The 21,936-nt window shown below is 42.9% G+C and overlaps 1 protein-coding gene across 4 annotated transcripts in view; it reads left to right on the top strand.

The window, feature by feature from the left end:
- The first annotated feature begins 1,674 nt into the window (after positions 1 to 1,674).
- The window catches only part of BANP (BTG3 associated nuclear protein), a 52,301-nt gene continuing 32,039 nt past the window's right edge, over positions 1,675 to 21,936 (top strand). For 2 of the 4 annotated variants that reach the window (XM_019619872.2, XM_019619874.2), the window contains exons 1-2: positions 1,675 to 1,940; positions 17,629 to 17,796. In XM_019619872.2, the coding sequence (XP_019475417.1) occupies positions 1,748 to 1,940; positions 17,629 to 17,796 (361 nt within the window). In that variant the 5' untranslated portion in view covers positions 1,675 to 1,747. The remainder of the gene's footprint in view (positions 1,941 to 17,628; positions 17,797 to 21,936) is intronic. The other 2 variants (XM_019619876.2, XM_031555465.1) reach the window with 1 other exon arrangement.

Here is a 21,936-nt window from a genome sequence, read left to right on the forward strand (position 1 = left end):
CCGTATGCCAGTGATAAGTATTTTTCCTCAGACATTATTATATTTGATAATCTGTTCTTTGTAATGATACATCACCGTTGCACAATCTAACGTTTGCTCCGTAGTGTCATAATTCATTGCAATGAAATTACATCTGACAGCAGTGGTGTGACCCAACCTGAAGGTCGTATTGAAAAAGTGTTCTGTGTGTTGGAGCTGCTTTTATGGTAGGTTTTATTGCGTATCTTCTTGGCTTACGGCCTGGTGAAATGCAGGCTGACAGCGTGTACCAGTTGTTAGAGGGAAAGCTGCTGATTGCTTGGGCTTCAATACGAAGAGTGCTCGTCTGTTGGACTTCTGTCACTTCGTTGACTAAAGACAGGACTTTATGGCTTTGTAAATGCCATAAAGCTCCATTTCAAAGGCATTTTGTGTGGGATATATCATATAATTGATTGCCTTTTTCTCATTTTTACCTTTTTGAGGATATATGGAGCAGTGGGAAGATGCTGTAATGCTCTAGGGCAGGAGAAGCGAAGGGTTCCCAAGTCAGGAGGCTTTGTGTTTTACTCTACTAAGAGCAAACACAGAAATCAAATGGCCTCTGTCAGTGGTTGTTTTTCCCAATTCCCACTGATGTTGTCAACATTTGTACTGGGAATTCTGCTTTCATTTGGAATGAGCATCTCACCCTCTGTCGTGTGTTGCATCCCATCCTCCATTAGTGGTTGGTCATCCCTCTGAGCTCTCTTCCAGTTCCTTGTTAGTTTCATATCCACTAACTTCTGGCATTACCAAAGATTTGTTTACATTGAAAGCTTGATATCTCTTAAGGTGAATAGTTTTTTTTCCCCCTCAAAGTGAGACACTGTGGCAAATTCAAAAATCTTCTGCAGATGTACTTACAGAGTAGTGTGTGTGCATACACAGAGAAGTTAGGTGCAGTTCTGGCAGTGATTAAAATTAAAATATATTGCCCTGCTAATGACCTCATCCTTGACTAGAAGGGAAGATGCACTGGGGAGATGACTAATGATTCATTTATTATCTTTGTGCTGGGACTATTCCTTGGTAAGCTGTGCTTTTAGGAAATAATATAGAATGCTGGCCAGTAAATTTGAGGGGAAAAACAAAATTTTGATTGGAGTCTCTGGCTACATTTTGAATGATTGCTATTACTTAAAATACTGTTTTTGTAAATGATCAGATAAGGTATTGACCACTATTGAGTATAACTTCTTAAATTTATAATCTTGCTTAGACGTGTTTTAATCTGATGCTTTTGGGGAGAAATGTGGTTCAAAGCTCTAGCTGGTTGGAATTAGCTCTACTTTGAGAACGTTGCGGGGTTGCAGTAATTCATTTTTGAGGAATGACTAACTTGGTGAAAAATGAGAGCACTGTGAATACAGCGTGCTTTCAGCTGCTGGCTTCTAACATGAGACACTTTTGAAAGCTGTGTGAGAGCAAATTAGACGTTTGGACTAATTGCACTGCATTCCTGCTGTAGGATGTTAATGGTAACTGCTTTGCTCACTGTTGATGCGGATTTAAGAATTAACTTTTTATCCACAACAAATCTATGAGCCTATCAGTCATTCTAGATCTGAAAGAAGCTTATGGAGACTACCAAGAAAACAGAACTTAAATGTTGGCTGCTACCTGAACCTGACTCTTACATTCCTGGTCACGATAACAATTTCCGTAATCTCTGTTTCTAGAGGATTACCCCAATGGGACGTGGCTTGGAGATGAAAATAACCCTGAGATGCGGGTCCGTTGCCCCATCACCCCTGCTGACATGCTGCACATCAGCACCAACTGCCGCACGGCCGAGAAGATGGCGCTGACGTTGCTCGATTATCTCTTCCATCGGGAAATTCAGGCCATCTCCAACCTTTCAGGCCAGGGGAAGCATGGCAAGAAGCAGCTCGATCCACTCATGATATATGGAATCCGCTGTGAGTATAATACTGAAAGTTTCCAGTTTCTTCTGCATTGGTAAGACAGCAACTGTGGGCCTCTTCCAGTTGCGCTATGTGAGAATGGAGTGTGTTGCCAGACAAATGGCTTTTCAGCTGTTGCTTATGGAGGAATCCTAATGGACTGCTTTAAGTTGGCTTGTTGTGGGCCAGAAATGCCTCAATATCAAAATCTGAATTCAGATTTAATTGCAGCTAGCAGCTGCGAGCACACCAAGTGTAGCAAATAATCTTTGGCTTAATTGAAAGAGATCATAAAAGGAAACGAGTTATTTATTTAGTTATTCATAGAACCATAGGATCTCAAGGAGTTGGAAGGGACCCTAAAAGGTCATCTAGTCCAACTCCCCTACAATGAACAGGGGCATTTAAATACTGCTCACATGTTCAAAATAATAGCCTTTCATCTCAGGTTTTTGCTTTTCATTTGTGTGTATTATTTCAAAAGTCACTCTGATGTCGAGATGGAAAAAAATTGCAATCTCTTTTGAAGAGAGGTTAAGTGTCACAAAGTCTGTGGATTCACAGCAAGAATTCACACCATGTTGATGTACTGCTGTCTGTTGCACTGTGTGTGAATTTTTTTGGTAATTAAAGCTATGTGCAGTAACTAACAGATATTACTTACATAGCAGATGCAGCTTTTGGCAGTGTGAGAGGTATTAAAAGTGTTTTGCATATAGAATATAGTAAGCATAGCCCCTAGTTAGGAGTGAAGAAGAATCTGAATATATGCATCTCACTCTGATACAGTGGCTTCTAGTAGAGGATTACTTGGTGAATGCATTAATGAGGACAGCCAAGTCTCTTCCTCGTGCTGTGGTGTAAATATTTTACTGCAAAGGCAGTAGGTGAAGGCCTTGCAGACACGCATCTGATACAGTGCTTCAGCTCTTGTGTGATGCCTTTCTGTGTATGCTGCGTAGAGGGAGGAGAGATTTAAACATGAGTGAAGAATTGAGTGTCTGAAAATGACCAACTTGATCATTGAACCAGATCTCACTCTTTATAGCCAGATCTTATGTAGGTCACCCGTGGATTAGTAGAGAAGGAATAATTTGTTACACTACAATGTTTTGTATGCCATTGCCAATTTGAAATGCCAGTTAAGGCTTAAGAACATAGCCAGAGAGAGCTTATTTCCATTGCTGTTTGAAGAATTTGATGTTTTGTTTTTATGCTTCTGGTAAGGCAATGGGTTTAATAGTTACACAGAAGAGTGTTTGATGATGATACTGCTCTGCTTTCTATACTCCAAACTGAGCCAAGGAATAAACTCCTATTGACCTGTTTTCATTTCTAGTAGTTTACTGGCTATCTCAGGGATGGTAATAGGCAATAACCATTCAGTTTGCTGCATTAGGCCAATTGTCTTTTTGTGTACCTGAAGCAGATGTCAGGCTTGTACTGCAATCACATTAAATCTGTATTTGTAGAAGAGATTATGATGCAAAGGAATTTGAATCTCCTAAGCTTTTTTTTTTTTTATCTATTGATCTCATCAGTGCAAATGACTGTGTTACATTGTTTTTAAACCTAGGCAGATTTGAAAAGGTGGATGTTGGGAAGGAATGTGTGTGAGCTAATGGTAGGGGCATGTCATTTCTGTGAGGCATTGCGATCCTAAAGAAATGGGATGGCAGAGGTGATCTCTGCAGCTGGGAAAGGTGTGCAGTGGCAGGAGTGCAACCAACTGCTGGCCATAAGCAGCAGCATTCTGAGTGATGGACTTAGGAGCTGCTGGGTTTGTGTCTTTTGTGCCATAAGCACAGTTCTGAAAGTTCCTTCTGCACATTGACTGGCGCATTGCTTTCTTTTGGAACCAATATGTAACCAACTGGAGGCTGTGTGCCTTTGGAAACAGCTGTGCCCTGCATGAACCTGCCCACAGTTTGTTGGTTTGGGTGCCTGGATGTTAATGGCTGTTGAGATTTGCATCTATAGTGACAACTAAAGAGAATTCATGTAAACTTTATGAAGCAATAAATTTACTAGGAACAGCACTGGCCCACAAACAATGATTTCGTGTTATTTTATCACTACCAATAATTCATTTAAAATGCGATTTGGTTTCGGGAGGCAGATTATGAATTTGCTGTGATGTGAGAGAGCATATGGATAAACGCCTCATATAACATTTAAGGATGAGGTTCTGGCTGCGTTGTACAACTCCTGTTGAGTTCAGCTGTGCCAGAATTTCATCCATTTCATCCTTCCATTTGTCAGAGGGGCGGTGAGAAGAGCCCCGGCACTCCGTGCCTGCTTGGCAGTACTACTGCAGAGCCCATCTGGTTCTTATTGGTGATGTTATTGATGACAGGCTGAGGGAGCTGGGCTTGGAGAAGAGAAGGCTGCAGGGTGACCTCATGGCAGCCTTTCAGTACCTAAAGGGAGCCTACAAACAGGAGGAAAATCAACTCTTTGAAAGGGGAGATAACAGCAGGACAAGGGAAGTGGTTTGAAGTTGAAGGAAGAAAGGTTTAGGTTGGACATCAGGGAGAAGTTCTTCGCTATGAGAGCGGTGAGGTGCTGGAACAGCTGCCCAGAGAGGTGTGGATGCCCCATCCATCCCTGGAGGTGTTCAAGGCCAGGTGGGATGGGGCCCTGGGCAGCCTGGGCTGCTATGAAATGTAGAGGTTGGTGGCTCTGCCTGTGGTGAGGTGGGTAGGAGCTTCATGGTCCTCGGGGTCCCTTCCAACCCAAGCCATTCTGTGATTCCATGATTCTGTGATGCGTTGCTCCATAAATTCTACCAAAAACTGAGTGCGGTGCTGGCATGGGGACAAGTTATGTTGTTATCCTGACTGCGTGGTTTGCTTCTGCTCTGAGCAGTACTACTTTGGTGCGTTGTTTTAAACCTAAATGAAAATCTAATGTCATCAGCCTTGCTTTTGCCAATCCTAGCTAGCAGTGCTCAAACCAATGCGGAAAGGATTATATCTTTCCTTTTGTTTCAGGTTTCTTTAAGTTTTGTCAGTGGAAAGCTATTTCTTCTTTTCTCTTCTTCCAGAAGGCAAAGAAGACATCCCAATCTGTATTTAATAGGAAATATTTTGACTAATGTGCAGAAGCTATAGAGAACGAATGGATGCATGTCTATGAAAAATTCTTAGCGTGCTGCATAAGGTTCGCCACAGGGAGATGAAAGTTTATCTTTGGAAGTATACATTTTCATTTGTGGTATAAAATGTGCTTGTGGGGTGGCAGCAGTAGTGAGGAAAGTTTTTAGGCAAGGAACCAAAATGACTTAAAGGCACTCTGTGTCATTAAGTAGCTCATTACTTCAGCCCTACTGAAAACATAGACATTTTCTCATGAAATATAAGGACATCAACAATTCTGATCTTCAGTGTGTAACACAAAATTCACGTTTGGCCTTTCAAGATCACCATCATTGTGATTAGTCCTCATTGTATAAAATAGGAGTACTGGAATGGAAAAGAAATAACAGGAATTACTCCCTGTTTGCTGTTAGTGCCTCGGTTCTGTGACTCTCTTGCATCTGCACACTTGTTTCTTCAGGCTCTCACCTGTCATTTTTTAACATATTTGTCAATTTTGGCCACATTTGACAAGAGGAGACACGGTCAGTATCTACAAGTGAAATGCTAAACGAGGGGCTGGGTGGAAGAAAGAGATGTAGACTCTCTGACTGTGTGAAGGGAGGGCTGTGCCCTTAGGTTCTGTTGTGTTGATGGACACCAAAAGTCCTCCTGATAGGATCCTGTGGTTATGTCTGGCTGCAGCCCTTGTCAGTTCAGTACTGTACTGCTGAATTTCCCTGTCTGCTTCCTGGACTGCTTTGTAGAGTGAATTGCATTGACCTTCAGTTCATGGGTTAACACTTATTTCATCTTTATATTTTACGAGCTGAAAGATATTAATACACTTTGATAGAAGAGAGCTCTTCGGAGAGCTGTTCAGATAGAATTAAGCACTGTGTTGCTTTACAAAATGAATCAAGGCGATACTGCTTCAGATGGAGGAGCAGACCACCCACATCTGTTTAATAGGAAACACATTTGACTCCTGTTTGTGTAGTGTGTGCTGCATGGAACAGCGTGTGTGTTTGTGTCCATGTACTCATGCACATTGTGCAGGTTGGGCCAGTTTCAGCAGCTTGGAGCCTGTCCTGGAGAATCTGCTGGTCACAGTCATTCACTCATGTTTTCAATTCTCACTTGCCTTTAATGAAGATTTTGATCTTAATAATAGTGGGTAATAAGCACAGCATGCTTATGTTCCATCTTCCATCAGCATCGTCATGCTTTTATGTGATGGAAGAAAGGTAAGAGGTTGCATCTCACAGACCAGCTCTGGTATTTCTCAGCAGTGGATCTATCCTACGAGATGCATCAGACTTCTGTCATTACACAGAATGTTTTATATAAACATTGCTGTTACTCAGAGTGTGTTCTACAAATGCAGAACGTCTTTGCTTTTTTTTTTTAAATGTTTTTATAAATTACACTTTTTAGTCTCCATTTCTCCTTCCTAATCTCTTTAAGCTTGTTTTACACTGCGTCTTCTTTTCATTACCTGGGCTTCACGTGTGTCTCATGTTGGAATATTGCCCTAGAATGTATGGCATGTGTACAGTGGTACAACACAGTATTGCACATAACTGCACCGTGGATTGCTGAAGTCCTGGTTCTGAGCAACTGGAGCCACGCAGCTCGATGGTGGATTCCATCAGGATTGCTGATGCTTTCCGTTTAACCCATGCTTCTGTTTCTTTGTTATATATAGGACGTTAACTAGTCTTCCAAGCTATAGCATTCAGAGAAGAAGTTGTGTGGTTTGTGTCCACATGGATGAGCTAATCTTGTGGTCCCTGGAAATACTTTTTGCCAAGATTTTCTTCTCCTAGTAATAAATACTATGGAGCAGTTTGGAAATATGAACTCACTTCAGCCCTTTCCTTTGAGGACAGGGGTGTTATTAAATGTTGCAGTGCATTTCTTGACTGCCAGATCATGGTTTAGAGGTAGGACAAACTCCATTTCACAGTTCAAAGGGTTGAATATAAGTAAACAAGGATTAGCCCAAATCTGCAGCATCATGCCTGTGGCAGATGGGGAAGCTGAAGCAGATTCTCCTGAGCTGAGTGCTATTCAAAACCTCCGCTCTGAATCTCACTAAGTGGACCACATCCATCTGACAAGTTCAGAAAAGCTGCTTTTGCTTCTTTCTGTGATGGTGGTAACTGCTACAGGGAGAACTCAGGGAGAGAGCAGGAGGAGTCTGCAGAGTTGCTGAGCTATCTCATACCTCAAGCAGAGAGCGAGAAGCAGAGTCTGAGAGCTCAGCACATCTCTAAATGAAAAGAAGGGAAAGAAAGCATTTCTGTTATGCTCTTCTGATATCCAAAAAGCATTATTTTTTTGGTACAGCACCCTCAGGAAAGGCCTTGATGCAGCAGTGCTGCTTGTTGCAAACACGTTGTCTTCCTGAGAGCTGCAGAAGTCTGGCTTCAGTTCCAAATAGCTGCTGCTTTGTGAATCAATTAAATGCTGCCACATGGAGGGAAGTGATAACCTCTTTTGAGGCTAGGCGAGAAGATAATATGAGAACCCATCGAGTTTATCTCGGCACCGCAGTTCTCATAAATGGCATCACTGCTGGCCCTTGCTTACTGACTTTATGTAAGCACTATAATTTACTGCTGGCTGTTGTTTTCTTCTTTCCTGGGTGCTTATGTGTATTTCAATTACTTTCCTAGCCAGTTACTGTTTAATAAACTGAAATAAAGGTGGCAGTTTTGGGGGAAGAAGAAATAAATTGTTTGCAGGGTGTTTTCTCTCTCCGTCTCACACTTCTCGTGTGGTTCCCGCATTGTAAAAGCAATGAATTTAGTTTTCCATTTCCAACTGCCTAGCCTGTCAGTTGTAGCTGTGACTGCATGTAGCTTGATTGTGCACGATGTGCTGTCAAGCATGTGTGAGTTCATGGGCTCTAGAGAAAGAAGAAAACTAATACATGAGGTCACTTGGACCATCTCTTTACGGCTTAAACGTGATTGTTCCATCCTGTTAATGCTTCTGCGCTCTGGCCAGACTTAATGTACGTGCTGAAGTGCCCTGCTCTGCTAAAACAGATCAGTCTATGAATGTAAAAAGAGTTTCCTTAGCGATTTCAAATGTTGCTTCAGGAGGGTATAATGTAAAAAGCGTCAAAATTGCGTCGTTAGTTAGAAGGATGTGTGAGAATTCCTGCTACAAATAAGGTAATTTGTTTGCATTATAGCTATAGAATGAAAACCAAGGGATTGTTAGGTGGATTTCAGATGCCACTGCAGATTCCTGTAGGAAGAATCCCCAGTGACGTCAGTGAGAAGGGTTAGCATCGACAGCAAAGACCAAGGATCTTCTCCATCAGCACTGCAGATCCATCCAGGCTATGGAGTTTCAAGTGAAAGGGAAGACTTTTGCATCACACTGTGCTGATCACTGTTTTCTTTGGACTGATTTCTCCATTTGTAGACCCTTCTGCAGGGTTACAGCTGTCTGCAGGGCAGGTGCCCCTCTGGGGTCTGAGCCAGGAGCGTTCCTTGCTATTGCTGCCTGTACTGGAGGCCGACGGCTCCCCAGCATTGCTTGGGCTCAATGCATATATAAAAAAAATTATGGTGGAGTTATCTTTGATAATTTCAATATCCAGCATCCTTTTTCAAGTAAGTTCCACTGACAAACTTTCAGCAGCCTTTAGAGAAGAAATCATATTACTATCGAAGACTGTCAAATGAGAAAACTCAACTTTGGCAGCGTGGTTTTAAAAGACACGAGCAGTGAGAGTTGTAACGTATTTGATCCCTGAGATGGTGAGAGCCAGAGCAGGTGGGTCAGCATAGACATAACAGCCCTGATGGCTCATGGCCGTGTTTGCTGGGATCTGTGAGTCCACAACATCCCATAAACAGAATTCCAGAAAGTTGGGGAGTTGTTCCTCCCTCGCTTTGAACTTTCTCTCCTTCGTTTCCTAAGGGTTAAAAAGCGCTATGGGGAGATGCCTCAAGCAGACTGCAAGTAAAATGTAAATAAATTCCCGCAGCGTTCAGGTTTCTGTCGTGCCAGCCCTTTCCAAACCCACAAACTCCTTCGGAAGGGGAGAAATTCTCATTGTTGATTCCTAAGCGAGTTTTTCTTGGCGGCACGTGGGGCAGTGACTGCCATCCAGATGGGATCCTGAGGCACCGCGGCGAGGGGTTATGTAACGGGGTGGCTCGGGAGGGGGGGCTGAAAGCAAAACCCTCTGCTTTTTTTTTCTTTTCGTTTTTTTTTTTCCTATTGGTTTTACTGCGGGTTCTGTCGGGTTGAACTGTGCTGCTGCGTAAAAAAAAATTAAAAATAAATAAATAAATAAATAAAAAAAGGCTGTTTAATCAATTTCTCTTTAAAGCTGCAGAGATCAGAAATGACCCGATGTGTGATTGCTGGCCGCGGCTCCTTCACGTCGGAACCGTTTATTTCGATCACGCGTTATTGCTTCAAATTGGGTGATTCCATTTGTTTTCAGTATCAGGCTTTGATTTCAACTGGTAAATCGATCCCTTGGCAATAAACACGTCGTATACCCAGGTACGTTCTGCTCCAAAGCAGGATGAGGGTTGATGTGCCGTGTGGGAGCAGCTCTCCCCAAAGAGGGACTAAAAGGAATAGGAGGATCTTTGCTTGCTCAGCCTGATCATAAATGAACCCTGACATTTGGAATGTGCCAAACTGGAAGGTGAACGTATTGGAAGCCTCAAAAGCACGTGTGCATTTTTATTGTGCAGGAAGGTGAGCGCGTGAGACCTTTGATTTGGAAGGGGAATTGGTAGGGACGGGGTTGGCGTCCTTGAGGTCCTAATCTTCATGAAGATGTTTCAGATGAAAACGCTTGTATAGTCTGTATGGAACGCTGCCATCGCGATTTTCAGCTATAGATATATGAAATGTGCAATTTCACTTTCATACGGCGACCCAAATCTTGCATGAATATATACATTCTGGGAGGAAATGAACGTAGATCATAGATCTTCTCTTGTGGGTTTTGTTTTATTTTTTTTAATTCCCTAAAGTATTTTGTTTCATCTGCTGCGCCTTCAGATTGGGGAGATGTTTTTCAGCCCTGGGAATCTGTTTTCTTTCAAAGCTGGGGGAAAATAGAAGTGGTTGTATTTTGTGTTGTCACTCAGGGTACCTTTCGTGTAACTGGGGAAGAGTAGCAGGGAGACAGCAGAGTATACTCAGAATATAAACCCTCTGATTTGGTCTCGAATCGTTTTCTTGTTGGGTTAGTTCATTTGGAGTTAAACTTAATTAAGGAGTTAGACGCTTAATATTCTTGGCAATTACACTCTGGTTATTAAACAGGAGGGGATATGTCTGTTTGCGAGGATGGACTGTGATAAGACAAGGGGGAATGGTTTTAAACTGAGACAGGGGAGGTTTAGGTTGGATATGAGGAGGAAGTTTTTCCCCCAGAGGATGGTGAGGCACTGGAACAGGTTGCCCAAGGAGGCTGTGGATGCCCCATCCCTGCAGGCATCCAAGGCCAGGCTGGATGTGGCTGTGGGCAGCCTGGGCTGCTGGTTGGTGACCTGCACATAGCAGGGAGTTGGAACTGGGTGAGCATTGGGGTTGTTTTCAACCCGGGCCATTCTAGGATTAGATGGTTACATATTGCCAGCTGTTAATATTGTTCACCATCAGAGCACTGTGATCAAACACACGGCACGAAAATCCCTTCAAGTGTGCAAGGAGGAACAGCTGCCATACTCAGAGATTGCCCCCCTCCTACGTGGCAGCAGATCCTGGTTGTGCACCCCACAAACCCCGAGCAGCAGCGATGGAAATGCAGCAGTGGTGCACGAGGGATGTTTGTGCTGCCGTCCTCAGCAGGCTGCTGCATTCGCTGCTCCACTAGATGTCATCATTTGCGTGCTGATGGCTGTCTTGAGTAAATCAAACAGGTTCTGCTGTTGGTACAGCAAGTAGAAGCAGGCAGGGAGGGTTAGCAGGCCGGTGGTAAGGTGTCTGTGTGTGTGTTTGTGTGGCTGCAGGAGGTCTTGCATTGGAGAACAGCAGGCATCGGATGCATTCCTGGAAGGAAAGTATTTTTGGTGTTCCCGATGTTAGTCCTCATTCCCTACACTTTGAGGTTACAGATGCTAAAATATTTATGTGTATTTGTATATACATATTTGTATATGTATATATTTGTATATACATATTTGTATATGTATATATTTGTATATACATATTTGTGTATGTATATACTGTTCTTAAAACTTGCAGTGAAAGCTTGAACCGAAATTGATCCTTCAGATCTGGGGAATGTTTAAAACAATTTTGAATTTCACGTTCCCAGTGGCTCTGTGTTACATTGAAAAAAGCCAACAACTAAATATTTAGAATAAATATTAATGAGATGTTCTGACCAATTAACTCTTATTAAACTACAGTGATGTGTTAGCTGTTTGGGTACGCGGGTGTCATCAGCAGCTGGCATTCAGGTTATATTAATTATTCTTTTGAAGAACATGATAGTACATTGTTGGTGTAAAACATCAGCATTAGCATCCATCCGTGCTTCCTATTCTCATGTATGCTTTAGGTCTCAGAATGCTTTATAGATCCTACAGCTTTACATTCCTTAAAATAAAAGGCAGTAAGAGCAGGAGAGGGATCTCACGCCTTTTGGGCTGAGCTAACCAAACCAAAAAGAAACGAAACCCCCAAAACAGGAAAAAATAACAAATAAAATGCAAACCTGTCCTTACCCACAGCAAAACGATGCCATCTGGCAAGCATTTGCAGAAGGGCTCATGCAGGATCTGTGACCAGGAGTGCTCAGGACAAATGCAGATGTTCCCTATGGCCGTGGCTCTGCTGGGATCCAACCTGCAGTGATCTGCAGCTGCACCTCGGTGCTCTCACTTCACTCACGGCTTAAACATGAGCCTCTATAGACAGATGCTTCTTATGCTGTTAAATATTGTTTCCTGATGATTTTTTTTCCTCCTTAAATGCAGCAGACTGACATTACAGATGGAAACTTTTTTCCCTGTTGCTCCGTGTTCGAGCCGCATGCAATTGTAGTCTGTACATTGTCTAACGCTGCAATTAGCATTTCATAATTAGCTGCTGACTGTAGTTGAACCATTCCTCTGCCTTTCTCTAACATTGGCACATTACAGCACACCCCTTGGATCCCCAAAAAAGATTCCTGACAGCCAGAGACTTCATTTGAACTCAGCTTTGTTTTAGCAGCTGAGATAACATCGCTCTGAAGTGTTAGTTTCCTTGAGATAGCTAAAAGCACGCTGCTTCCACTTGTGTTTGAGAGATTCTCATCCTAAAGCACAACCCATCTCGTTCCTCAGCTCTGGTAGAGTTCGGGGGCCATTGGGATGTGTGTAATTAATTATTAGAACTGCATTACTGTGCTGTGGGGAGCAGAGAGGGGCACTGTGTGGCTGAGGTCAGCTCAGCCTGCACAGCTCGCTTCTGTCCCAGCTGCCTTGTAAAGCAATGGGAACACGAATTGAGTTCCTCAATGGGCTGACACGTGTATTTATGTAACCCCGGAGCACGGTGGCATCTGGAAGCTCGCACAGTTCTGCTGAGCAATGCACACCTGGGAGGAGTGTATTTTTGGTGTCCCCGATGTTAGTCCTCATTCCCTACGCTGCATAATCACACGCTTCTATTTCAAAGCAGTGACTCACCCTGGCTTTTCACATCTGGAACGTTTACCTCGAACATTCCTCTCTTTACGTTGATGTCCTTAATGATATTTAGGAATTCCCTAATTCTCTCGTCTCGTCAGACTTAATTTCCCGGCTGCGGGTGAATGTTGTATGGCTATTTGCTGTAGTACACCTCTAAAATTAGCAGCTTTGCACTTTGTCGGAAAGTCATCGAAGATGATATCCTTTATGTGATTTGTAGGAAGGGTTCCTATTCTCCACGCAGAAAGGAATTTGATTAATGTGTAATTTCAGCTTTTATGTATTATTATAACTTAACCGAAGAGTGCGGTAGAATCTATTTGTCATGGGACCTCATTTGCACAAATGCTCTTAAACCGTATCTTCTGCACTGAGGGAAGCAGGACATTTGTTCTCTTTGAGAGCTGACAGTGGAACTTGCTTTTAAAAGTTGAGATTTCACCAACACTTAAGTCTGATTTTAATATTTGAGTTTTAAAGTTTTTGTGTGACTGCGTGCAGGCCAAATCTGCAGCCCTTGTTTTTCACAGGATCCGTCGCTTAAGAAAGAAAAGGATTCTGTTGATCCATTTAATCACTCGAATCTGAAATCAGATTGAATTTGAACCCTCTTTAAAAGGGCAGGCTTGAAAAATCACGTTGAAATTGAAAGTGGAAAGAACAGTTCACCAGGTCTGCCTGCTTGGATCGCACGTGGATGTGAGCAGCTCTGTTTGCTCTGGGTAACGCTTTCCCTGCAGCCTTTCAAAATGCAGCAGTAGAAGAGGACAAATCTGTGCCATCCTGGTATAAAGGGCAGCAAAATGAGTCCTGCCAGCTCTGTGGATGCAATTTATTTGCCTTTTAATTCTGCAAGCAAATCTGGTGTTTGTGGAGAACGGGAAGCAGCACAACGTTCAGCATCTAAATGTGAGCTGTTGACATGAAGTTTGTTTTTTCGGAGGCGGATTTTGTCAGTGGAATATTTCGTGTCTGGTTTTGATATTACAAACGTCTTCTATTCCTCCTCAATTTGTTCTTAATTAAATTTTGTTACAATTTAGTGTTTCCTGCGGGTTGCTTTGTCTGCTGCCTGACTTCTGACCTTTAAGAAAAGAGGATTACTTTCTCAGGAGCATTGTTTTCATTCTTTTTTTCCTTCATTATTTCTGCTTTTCCCCCCATGAAAGATTCTCAAAGCCCCAAACATTTTGTACATTCATTGCCCAAAAGTGTGGGGATGTGTGGTCATTTCAGACGTCGCTGCTGACAACTTTTCAGTTCGTATGACATCTTTACCATCTTTCCTGTTGTGTTTTTTTCCTTAGATGAGCAACAAAAAGATTTATTCTGTGGCGCACAAGAAGTGTCCTGGAACTTTGTGTCGTGGTCTTTTAGTTCTGTGTGAACCTCTGTAAATGTGTCCCCAGAAGTGGTGCAGTAGCTGTAGTGATGCACCTGCTGCTTTTCGTGCTGACTTGCTGAGTTTTCCCAGTGTATGCATGCTTTCCTCCTTGCTTTTGCTGGATGAAGTTTTATTAAGCTTTATTTGGGAGGTGAGGTTCTCCAAGAAAGCCAGCTCTGCACTCTTAGCATTTCAAAACAAGCACATCCTTTTGTTCTGAATGTTGCCAGCAGCCATCCCTTCTCCTGGAGAAAAGACCTCCGAAGCCCCTCTCAGCCCCCCTCGGACGATCCGAATCCTTTCCTTCGCTGCTCTCCTCAGAGTGCGTCTCTCTTCCAAAACGCTGTTGTCTTTTTGCCAAAGTGCTGAATTATACTGCTGGATGTGGCTAAGGGTTTTGATCAGGGCTGTGATGTGGCTCAGGGAAGCCGTGCTGCTCACAAATTACGGCGCTTCGTGCTGCTTTTGACTAGCAAGCGTTCTGAGAAGTCACATCTCCTCTCACCGAAGCGTTGCTGTCCTTCCCAATAAGAGCTTCCCCAAGTTAAAGGTCTCACGTGCAGCATCTTACTTTATTCCTGCCTGTCGTGCTTCTTTTCTGGCATTTGACATATTCAGAGCGAGCCGCTGGGCTGAGAGCTCTCCTGCATGTGATCACTTATGGAAGCGAGCAGCGAGGCAGCATGCTTACTTTCTCTAATATTGCTTGCACGTGTTCTCGAGTCGTATCTCTCTGCTAGGGGTAAATCATATTTATATGTGCATGTGTACTTCAGAAACACCCCGCTGTCAGCTGCATTTAGTCCTTGTTCAGCCATCAGCAGGCAGCTCCGGGGCAGTTGCTAAAGACTTGTTATTAGGGTAACACTTAGAGCTGGAGTACCAAGGAGATGGATTTATACATCTGTAATTTGTGCAACCTTGATGTCAGCTATCTTGGTGCTTAAGGGCTGATTTGCTATGCCCAATTTGCAGGTGCAGTCGCTGTGGCTGAGACACAGTTGTGTGCATGCAGTGGCTGTGTCGTCTGCACCAGTTTTCTGCCTTTGGGTGGCTAAGTTGGAATTCTGTGGCTAAGGGAAGAGAAATACACCCGGCTGTGACAGTCTCTCCCGTCCCAAATCTGCTTTTCTCACTATAAACCTCAGCTTGTCATCCGTCTTCCCTGCTTTCCTCTGTTGTCGTGTTCTCTCCATGAAGGCAGAGGCCCCTCTATCCAATATTTCATGACCATTTCTTATCACTTTAATTAACTTTTGCAGTCAATAAGCCAAATGTTGTTTCTTGTCTTCTGTCTGCAGAGCAGATTCTGGAATGCTTTATGTCTCACCTCTGCCCATCGTCTTTCTTAAGCTCTCCTAATGCAAACAGCTCACTGAGGCTCTTGTCATAAATGATTTTGCTTTTGATTTCTGTTGGAACAAAGGGACGTCCTGGAACGTGCCATACTGACACCGTAAGAGTTAAAATCTCTGGCTGGACTGCTGTACTGTGAGTTTTCTCAGACCTGCAGTCAATGCAGTCATTTCTCCAACAGCAGCACACAAGATGATAGTCATTAAAATGTATTGATGAACAAAATACGGACATTTGTTCAAAAGAATTGCTGCATATGGCCGTGTTATGCAGGACAACGCAACTGCTCTGTGTGCACTGACAGCTGAGGTCATACCAAGAGTTAAAACACAACTATTTTTATTGGACATTGCTGCAAAGATTTATAAACCCATTTCTCCGTATAGCGCATATTGGTAATAGATTGCACTCCAAAGTGTGGTCTCACCATTTGCAGTACGGTATGTGCTTTCCTTTTGCTGACACCCATGGAAAGGAAACTGTTGCACAGCAGCAGATGATAATTTTGATCGGTTTTCCTCCTTCCCTACTCCCACCCTTGTTTTGGAGACGCAGTGCAGGGGCTGCAAAGCAGTCTCTGAATAACGTGTCCCTGTCACTTGCTGTCATCAGTCCTCAGCCTTTTAGAGTGCTTTGGAACCAAGTTCTTGATGCCAGCGCTTTCCTCCTGTGTGTTCGAGTGGCTTTTGGAACAAATCTGTACTAAAGTAATCAGAAAATAAATGGAAAGTGATGATGTCTGAAGGGATACGATGTTCCCCTTGGCCACGGTGGATCGGCGCCCGTGAATTTCAGACTCTGAGGGCTCTGTTATAATGCAAAGGAAAGCACAGAGCTCTTAGTCTGTGCAAACCTGGCTTTTTGCCGCTGTCACCTTCGTTTCTCTTGCAGGAGTAGACGTGCGTTGTTCAGAGGGCTGTACAGCAGCTTGAGTGTAACTACTTCACTTATGTACTTCAGGATCCTCTTGGGCTGTAAATTTGTAAACATAGTAGGTTGAAAAGATGGTTTTATTGTGCTGGAGATGGTAAGCAATTAATACAAAAAGGAGTACAAGAATTTTAAGAGCTCCTTCAAGCACAGCCACGTTGACCGAAACCAAATACTGCAGCTTTGGGTTGGCTTTTAACTATTGCAGATCTAAATCTGAGAAGTTTAGAAGTACTGAAATCACAACGATTGGTGAATGCTCGGATGGCTCTGGTTTACATCACAGTTTGGAAATGTTGGCTTCACTTCTTCACTTTTTGAAGTGCTTTTTTTCTGCAGTTCTGGGTTATAAATTTCCCTTAGCATCCAGTCAGACACCCCGAGTTCAGAGTGCTTTAAGCAGGATGTAAACCGCTGTAAGGTTGCAGCAAAATGGTGTGAGAAGTGCCTTGCAAAAGCTATCCATGTACGACAGGTTTTCCTTCTCAATTTTTAATCTATTTGTCCAGATGTTGAAATGAGTATTTTTTGGAGCCTGATGAGTATTTTTGCACTGCTTCTTGTACAATTAGGCTTCCACTTCGATGGCAGAGTTTGCAGATGCTAACGAATGTGGTTTGTGTTGGCAGTGGGACTCCGTGTGTATCAGCTTTGTTTCAAAATACTCAAACAGTCCAACTCACAAGTCGTCAACATGGTGTTTTTATAAGAGTTTGGCAACTTAGCACCAAATGCTGGGAAGTGCAGAATGTGGCTCTTTAAATGACTCGGTAATAGTAGTAACGCTTTCAGAAGATTTGAATTTTGTGCTGTGTTTTTATTGGATTCTATTGAATCCCGCATTGAGTTTTAAGAGGTTGTTTTATATGCAGCTTTATGCGACCTCATGCTTATCATACACACGCGTTGTGAGCACTGTCAGCAATAAATAAAGCTTTCTCCAGTTTGGGCTTAGGAGAGCTGGATCCTTCTGTTGCCATATTGCTTGTCTTAGATGCAGCTTCCAATGGTAGAAGCGTACATTTGGAAACTTCATGGCAGCGATGCTTCTAGGTACACAACTATGCACACTTAATTTTGTGAATATTGTTGAAGCTGTTGCTGAAATCACCCCACTGTACAGCTTTGGTGTGTTTCTAACTCTCACTGTTTTTCTTTAGGCTGTTCTGAATCGTTCAACTCCTTGTTTGCCCGGTGTGCGTGGCAGCATCCATCAGAAATGTATTCCTGAAAACAGGGATTTGAGCTGGGTACCATCCCTTTGTGTTTCTCTGTAATTACAGGTCATCTCTTTTATAAATTTGGGATCTCAGAATCTGACTGGTATCGAATCAAGCAGAGCATAGACTCCAAGTGCCGAACAGCCTGGAGGCGGAAGCAGCGGGGGCAGAGTCTGGCTGTGAAAAGCTTCTCAAGGAGAACGCCTTCGTCGTCATCTTACAGTGGTTCAGGTAAAGAACCACTTTTTTTTAATCTTTGTATCTGCAATTGTCTTTCAATATACCTTGCACAGGTGTAGTGGTAATGCTAATTCACAGCTTGAAGCAGTGATGGAGCACCTGGTGGGAAGGCAGGGCCAACCCAGGGAAGCTCAGGTGTGTGCAGTGTGCCTGAGTGATGGAAGGGCTGGAGCCAGGATCCACCCCTTCCCAGCCCTCATTTAAGGGTTGGCAGGGGAGGTGAGGGTATTGTGGTGGTGCTTCCTGTGTACCTGATGCCTTCTGAAGGTAAGCAGCTTCTTTTATTCCTGTGTCTGTGGCTGTTGCATTTGAGCAAGCCTTCACTTGCTGTAGCCTAGGGCTTTGCTTCTCTGCTGTTACTGCTGCACGTTGCATCGCATTACAGATTTTTTTCTTAAGATATAGCTGTGATTGATGCATGTTGTACCTGCAAACTTGATTTTTTTTTTTAATAAGGAAAATAAATTGAGACAATCTCCCTCTCTGTTTTTTTTAGTGGATTTTGTGTTATTATTATTTTTTAAGTACCGTTTATCATTGGTAAGGAGACTGCTCCGTTACTCATTACAATACGAGCAGTGCTCCTCAAGGAGTGACTGCAGTGTTCATTTGGTAATTGGAGGCAGCCACTCATAGTTAAATCATTATAGATTCAGTGCAATCCAGCCACCTTCTGGTGTATGTAGAGTCCTTGGTGGCCTCCTGGGGCTCATACTGTAGTCAGTCTCAGGTAGCAAGAACATCTATTGCTTCTACAAACTGTGGCTGTAAAACCACTGGTTGGAACATACTGCTGACCCAAGAAAGGAAACAAGAGGCGTGTTTGTGCACCAAAAGGAGAGGGAGAAGGGAAACTGTTTCTAAAGAAGTTGTAGAATATGGATTTGTCAGGAAGGAAAGCGTAGCACATCCCCTTCCATCAGAGAGTTGCCTTTGGTGATTTGTGTGTTCTCTGAACTGACTTTACTGGTATGGTTGGGAATGTCCATCCTGTGTGCTAATGGAAACAATTCACAACGTGCAGCATCACGTGTGTAACTTACCATGATAGATTTTAACTAAAAGGTCAAAGTATTTCATCTGTAACTGACATTCATGAGTGGAGTCAAACAACCTTCCTCCGTGTGTTCACACCATTCAGTGGGACGTGCTAAATTTTGTTCATAAAGTATTTTTCTCTGTAGAAATTAAATATGTTGTAGCTGATTCTGTGTTTCCACATAGGTGCGTAGGCATGAATAATAATAACAAATGAAAAATACTGAGCTAAGAAGTGTTCTCATAGGACGTTTCTGGCTCATGCTTTTAATATAAAGCAGTGTTATGGGACATTTGTACATCGTATATTAAAACCAGTGTTTTGGAAGTGAGCCCAAAGAAAAGGAAGCAAGTTTATTTGCCTGCATAAAATTTTTGGTTGCATGTTAACACTAACCACTGTATCTCATGCAAAGAAAGCCAAAATCTGCTTTCAATGGAAAATTTTATGTGCTGGAACTGGGAATCAAATCCAAAATTTTCAAATTAAAACAACTAATCAACCTAATGATAACCATAAGCCGTATATATATGTTGATGGGATTTTTATTTTCGGTCTCCTTAGAGTAAAAATGCAGTAGTAAGGGATTGTTACAGGCCTGTGCTCATTAGGCCGTACACTTTGACTGTCATTGAGATTTATTATTAAAAAATATTATCTTTAATCTCCTGGTTGGGAGCTTTGGAGAGACCAGCATAGGGACGTAAAGCACAGATTCAGGGAGTTCTTAACTTCAGAAAGCCATAAAGTAGTATGTCGTGGGTTGTTTCTTTCATTAAGCTAAACCTCCAGATGTTTCCTTTTAGCCCTATCCCAGTTCCACAAACACCACTCAGAATTATCTTCTTCCTTGGGTACGGATGCTCCTGGGGTAACTCCTGGGATTTGAGCTGGTCCTGTCATCTCCTGTGTTTCCCCAGTGCTCTGTGCATCCTGGGGCTCCCACTGTACAGCACGTCTCAGCTCCTCTGGGTAGCAAAGAGGCGGCTGCACGTCTGAAGTATGCTCCTAAAAATGATGGAGACCCAAAATAGGGTCTGAAGTATGGTGAAGGTCAGTCGAGGCGTCTTGACATGTCATTTGCAGGACTGTATATAAGCCGTGCAGCTAAAAGTAGAGAGCTGGCAATAGCATTAACATCTGCCTTTGGTAATGGTACGTGAAAATGTTCCATGGATTCTGAGTTTTTTGTTAATTTCTTTAAAATATTGCTCTTGCTAAGAATGTCACTGGCATCGGTTTCTGGGAGGCTGTAAAGATGTTGGATGAATTCACCACTACATTCACACCCACTGTGAAAGCAGTGTTAGAAAAACAGCCCTTTTCTCAGAGCCAGGTGGTCCTCAGGGAAACTAATTGCATTCTTAAGGCAGGTGGGAGTGGGATTTCACCTGAAGGAAGAAGAGGTAGGAGGAAGAGTAGGATGGTGGGACGGATAAGGGGCTGAGTCAGAAGAAGGGAAGAATCGAAGATAGAAAGGAAGAGGACAGATTCACACGCTGTTCAGAAAGGTAACTGTCATTGCTGCAATAATCCTGGTCTGTTCAGGTATCTCTGTGAGCTGCTCAGGCTTTGTCTTTGTGGTTTGACATCTCTGGAAGCCCTCGATGGAATTACAGCATCATAATTCACAGGCATCTGTTCCTTATTATATATGCTGTATAGTGGATATAGCAGAATTCCTGCTGCCAGTTAGCAGGAAAGAGAAGTAATATTTCACAGCTCTGAAGTAAAGGAGGTCTGTATTTCACAGTTATGACAACATAGCTGTCAAGTACGGCTTTTTAAAGTGTTACATATGAACCCAGACAGCTTTTATGGTAGTGTTTGTTTCAAGGGGCAAGTTAAGGTGAGCCTCAAATGGTCTGGAATCCAGCTACTTGAGAACCTGTCTTTCCCACTATTGTTACCAAGGCTGTTAGGTCAGCTTCTAGGTGTGCTCTGCAGAGGAATATCTGTGACTGGTTTCACTGTGTAATATTTGCTCCGTGCCCCTTTGTATGTATTAGGCATTTTTGTATTTCTCCATGTATTGCTTAAAAAAGGATTAGGAATAATCATGGAATAACACCTTCTGATTAATAGCAAAATGGTCACCATTTCCTAAGGAAGTTTTAGGGCTTACTCTGGAAGTGTGGTGAGGCACTGGAACAGGTTGCCCAAGGAGGCTGTGGATGCCCCATCCCTGCAGGCATCCAAGGCCAGGCTGGATGTGGCTCTGGGCAGCCTGGGCTGCTGGTTGGTGACCTGCACACAGCAGGGGGTTGGGACTGGATGAGCACTGTGGGCCTTTGCAACCCAGGGCATTCTGTGATTCTGTGATTTTTATGTTCCCATAGCATTCAGAAAACACTTCTTATTGAAGATGCTCCATTGCCATCAACAAATATACTGAGTAGATGCGTAGTGTCTGCCATGCAGCTGAGCTGTTCTCATTAAGTGTTGATTTAATTATCATAACTGTAATCATTAAGTGATGATTAAATATGATTTTGAGGACCTGAGTGCGAACGAATGAACTCCACATTCTCCAAATGAATTCTTTTTCCACAGCTTGGCAATGTTTTTCTGACTATGAACTTGTAATATCTTGTTGTTCATGTCAAAGTTGGGATGAAAAGGTACAACAGGAAAAAAAAAAAAAAGACTCAAATCCAAAGCAGTTGTTTGGCTTGAAGTAATATTATTTTCATCACCTCTCTCTGGGATCTGATAATAGCAAGGTGGCTTTCTATTATATCTTCATATAGTGGTATATGTTTAAATCAACAAAAGTTATTGGCACTTGCTTCAGATGTTGTAAAGGAGCACCATTCTCCTTTGTTGAATCACAGAGTAATAGAATATCCTGAACTGGAAGGGATCCACAAAGATCATGGAGTCCATCTCAATGTGTATCACAGTGTTTCTTGAATGTTGCTATGTGAGAAGTGTGGAATGGCTTCATCTTTTTCGGTTTGGCAGTGAAAAATTGTTGAACAACTCAATGTGTGTCCTGGTTTCAGCTCTATCATTGGAAATAGTATTTGTGTTGGTTCTTGAAATAGTGTCAGATCAGCACGGCTCCTGCTCTGCTGTGCTCCCTCTCCTAT

This window comes from Meleagris gallopavo, chromosome 13 (genome assembly GCF_000146605.3).
Source record: "Meleagris gallopavo isolate NT-WF06-2002-E0010 breed Aviagen turkey brand Nicholas breeding stock chromosome 13, Turkey_5.1, whole genome shotgun sequence".
In the NCBI taxonomy this organism is placed as follows: domain Eukaryota; kingdom Metazoa; phylum Chordata; class Aves; order Galliformes; family Phasianidae; genus Meleagris; species Meleagris gallopavo.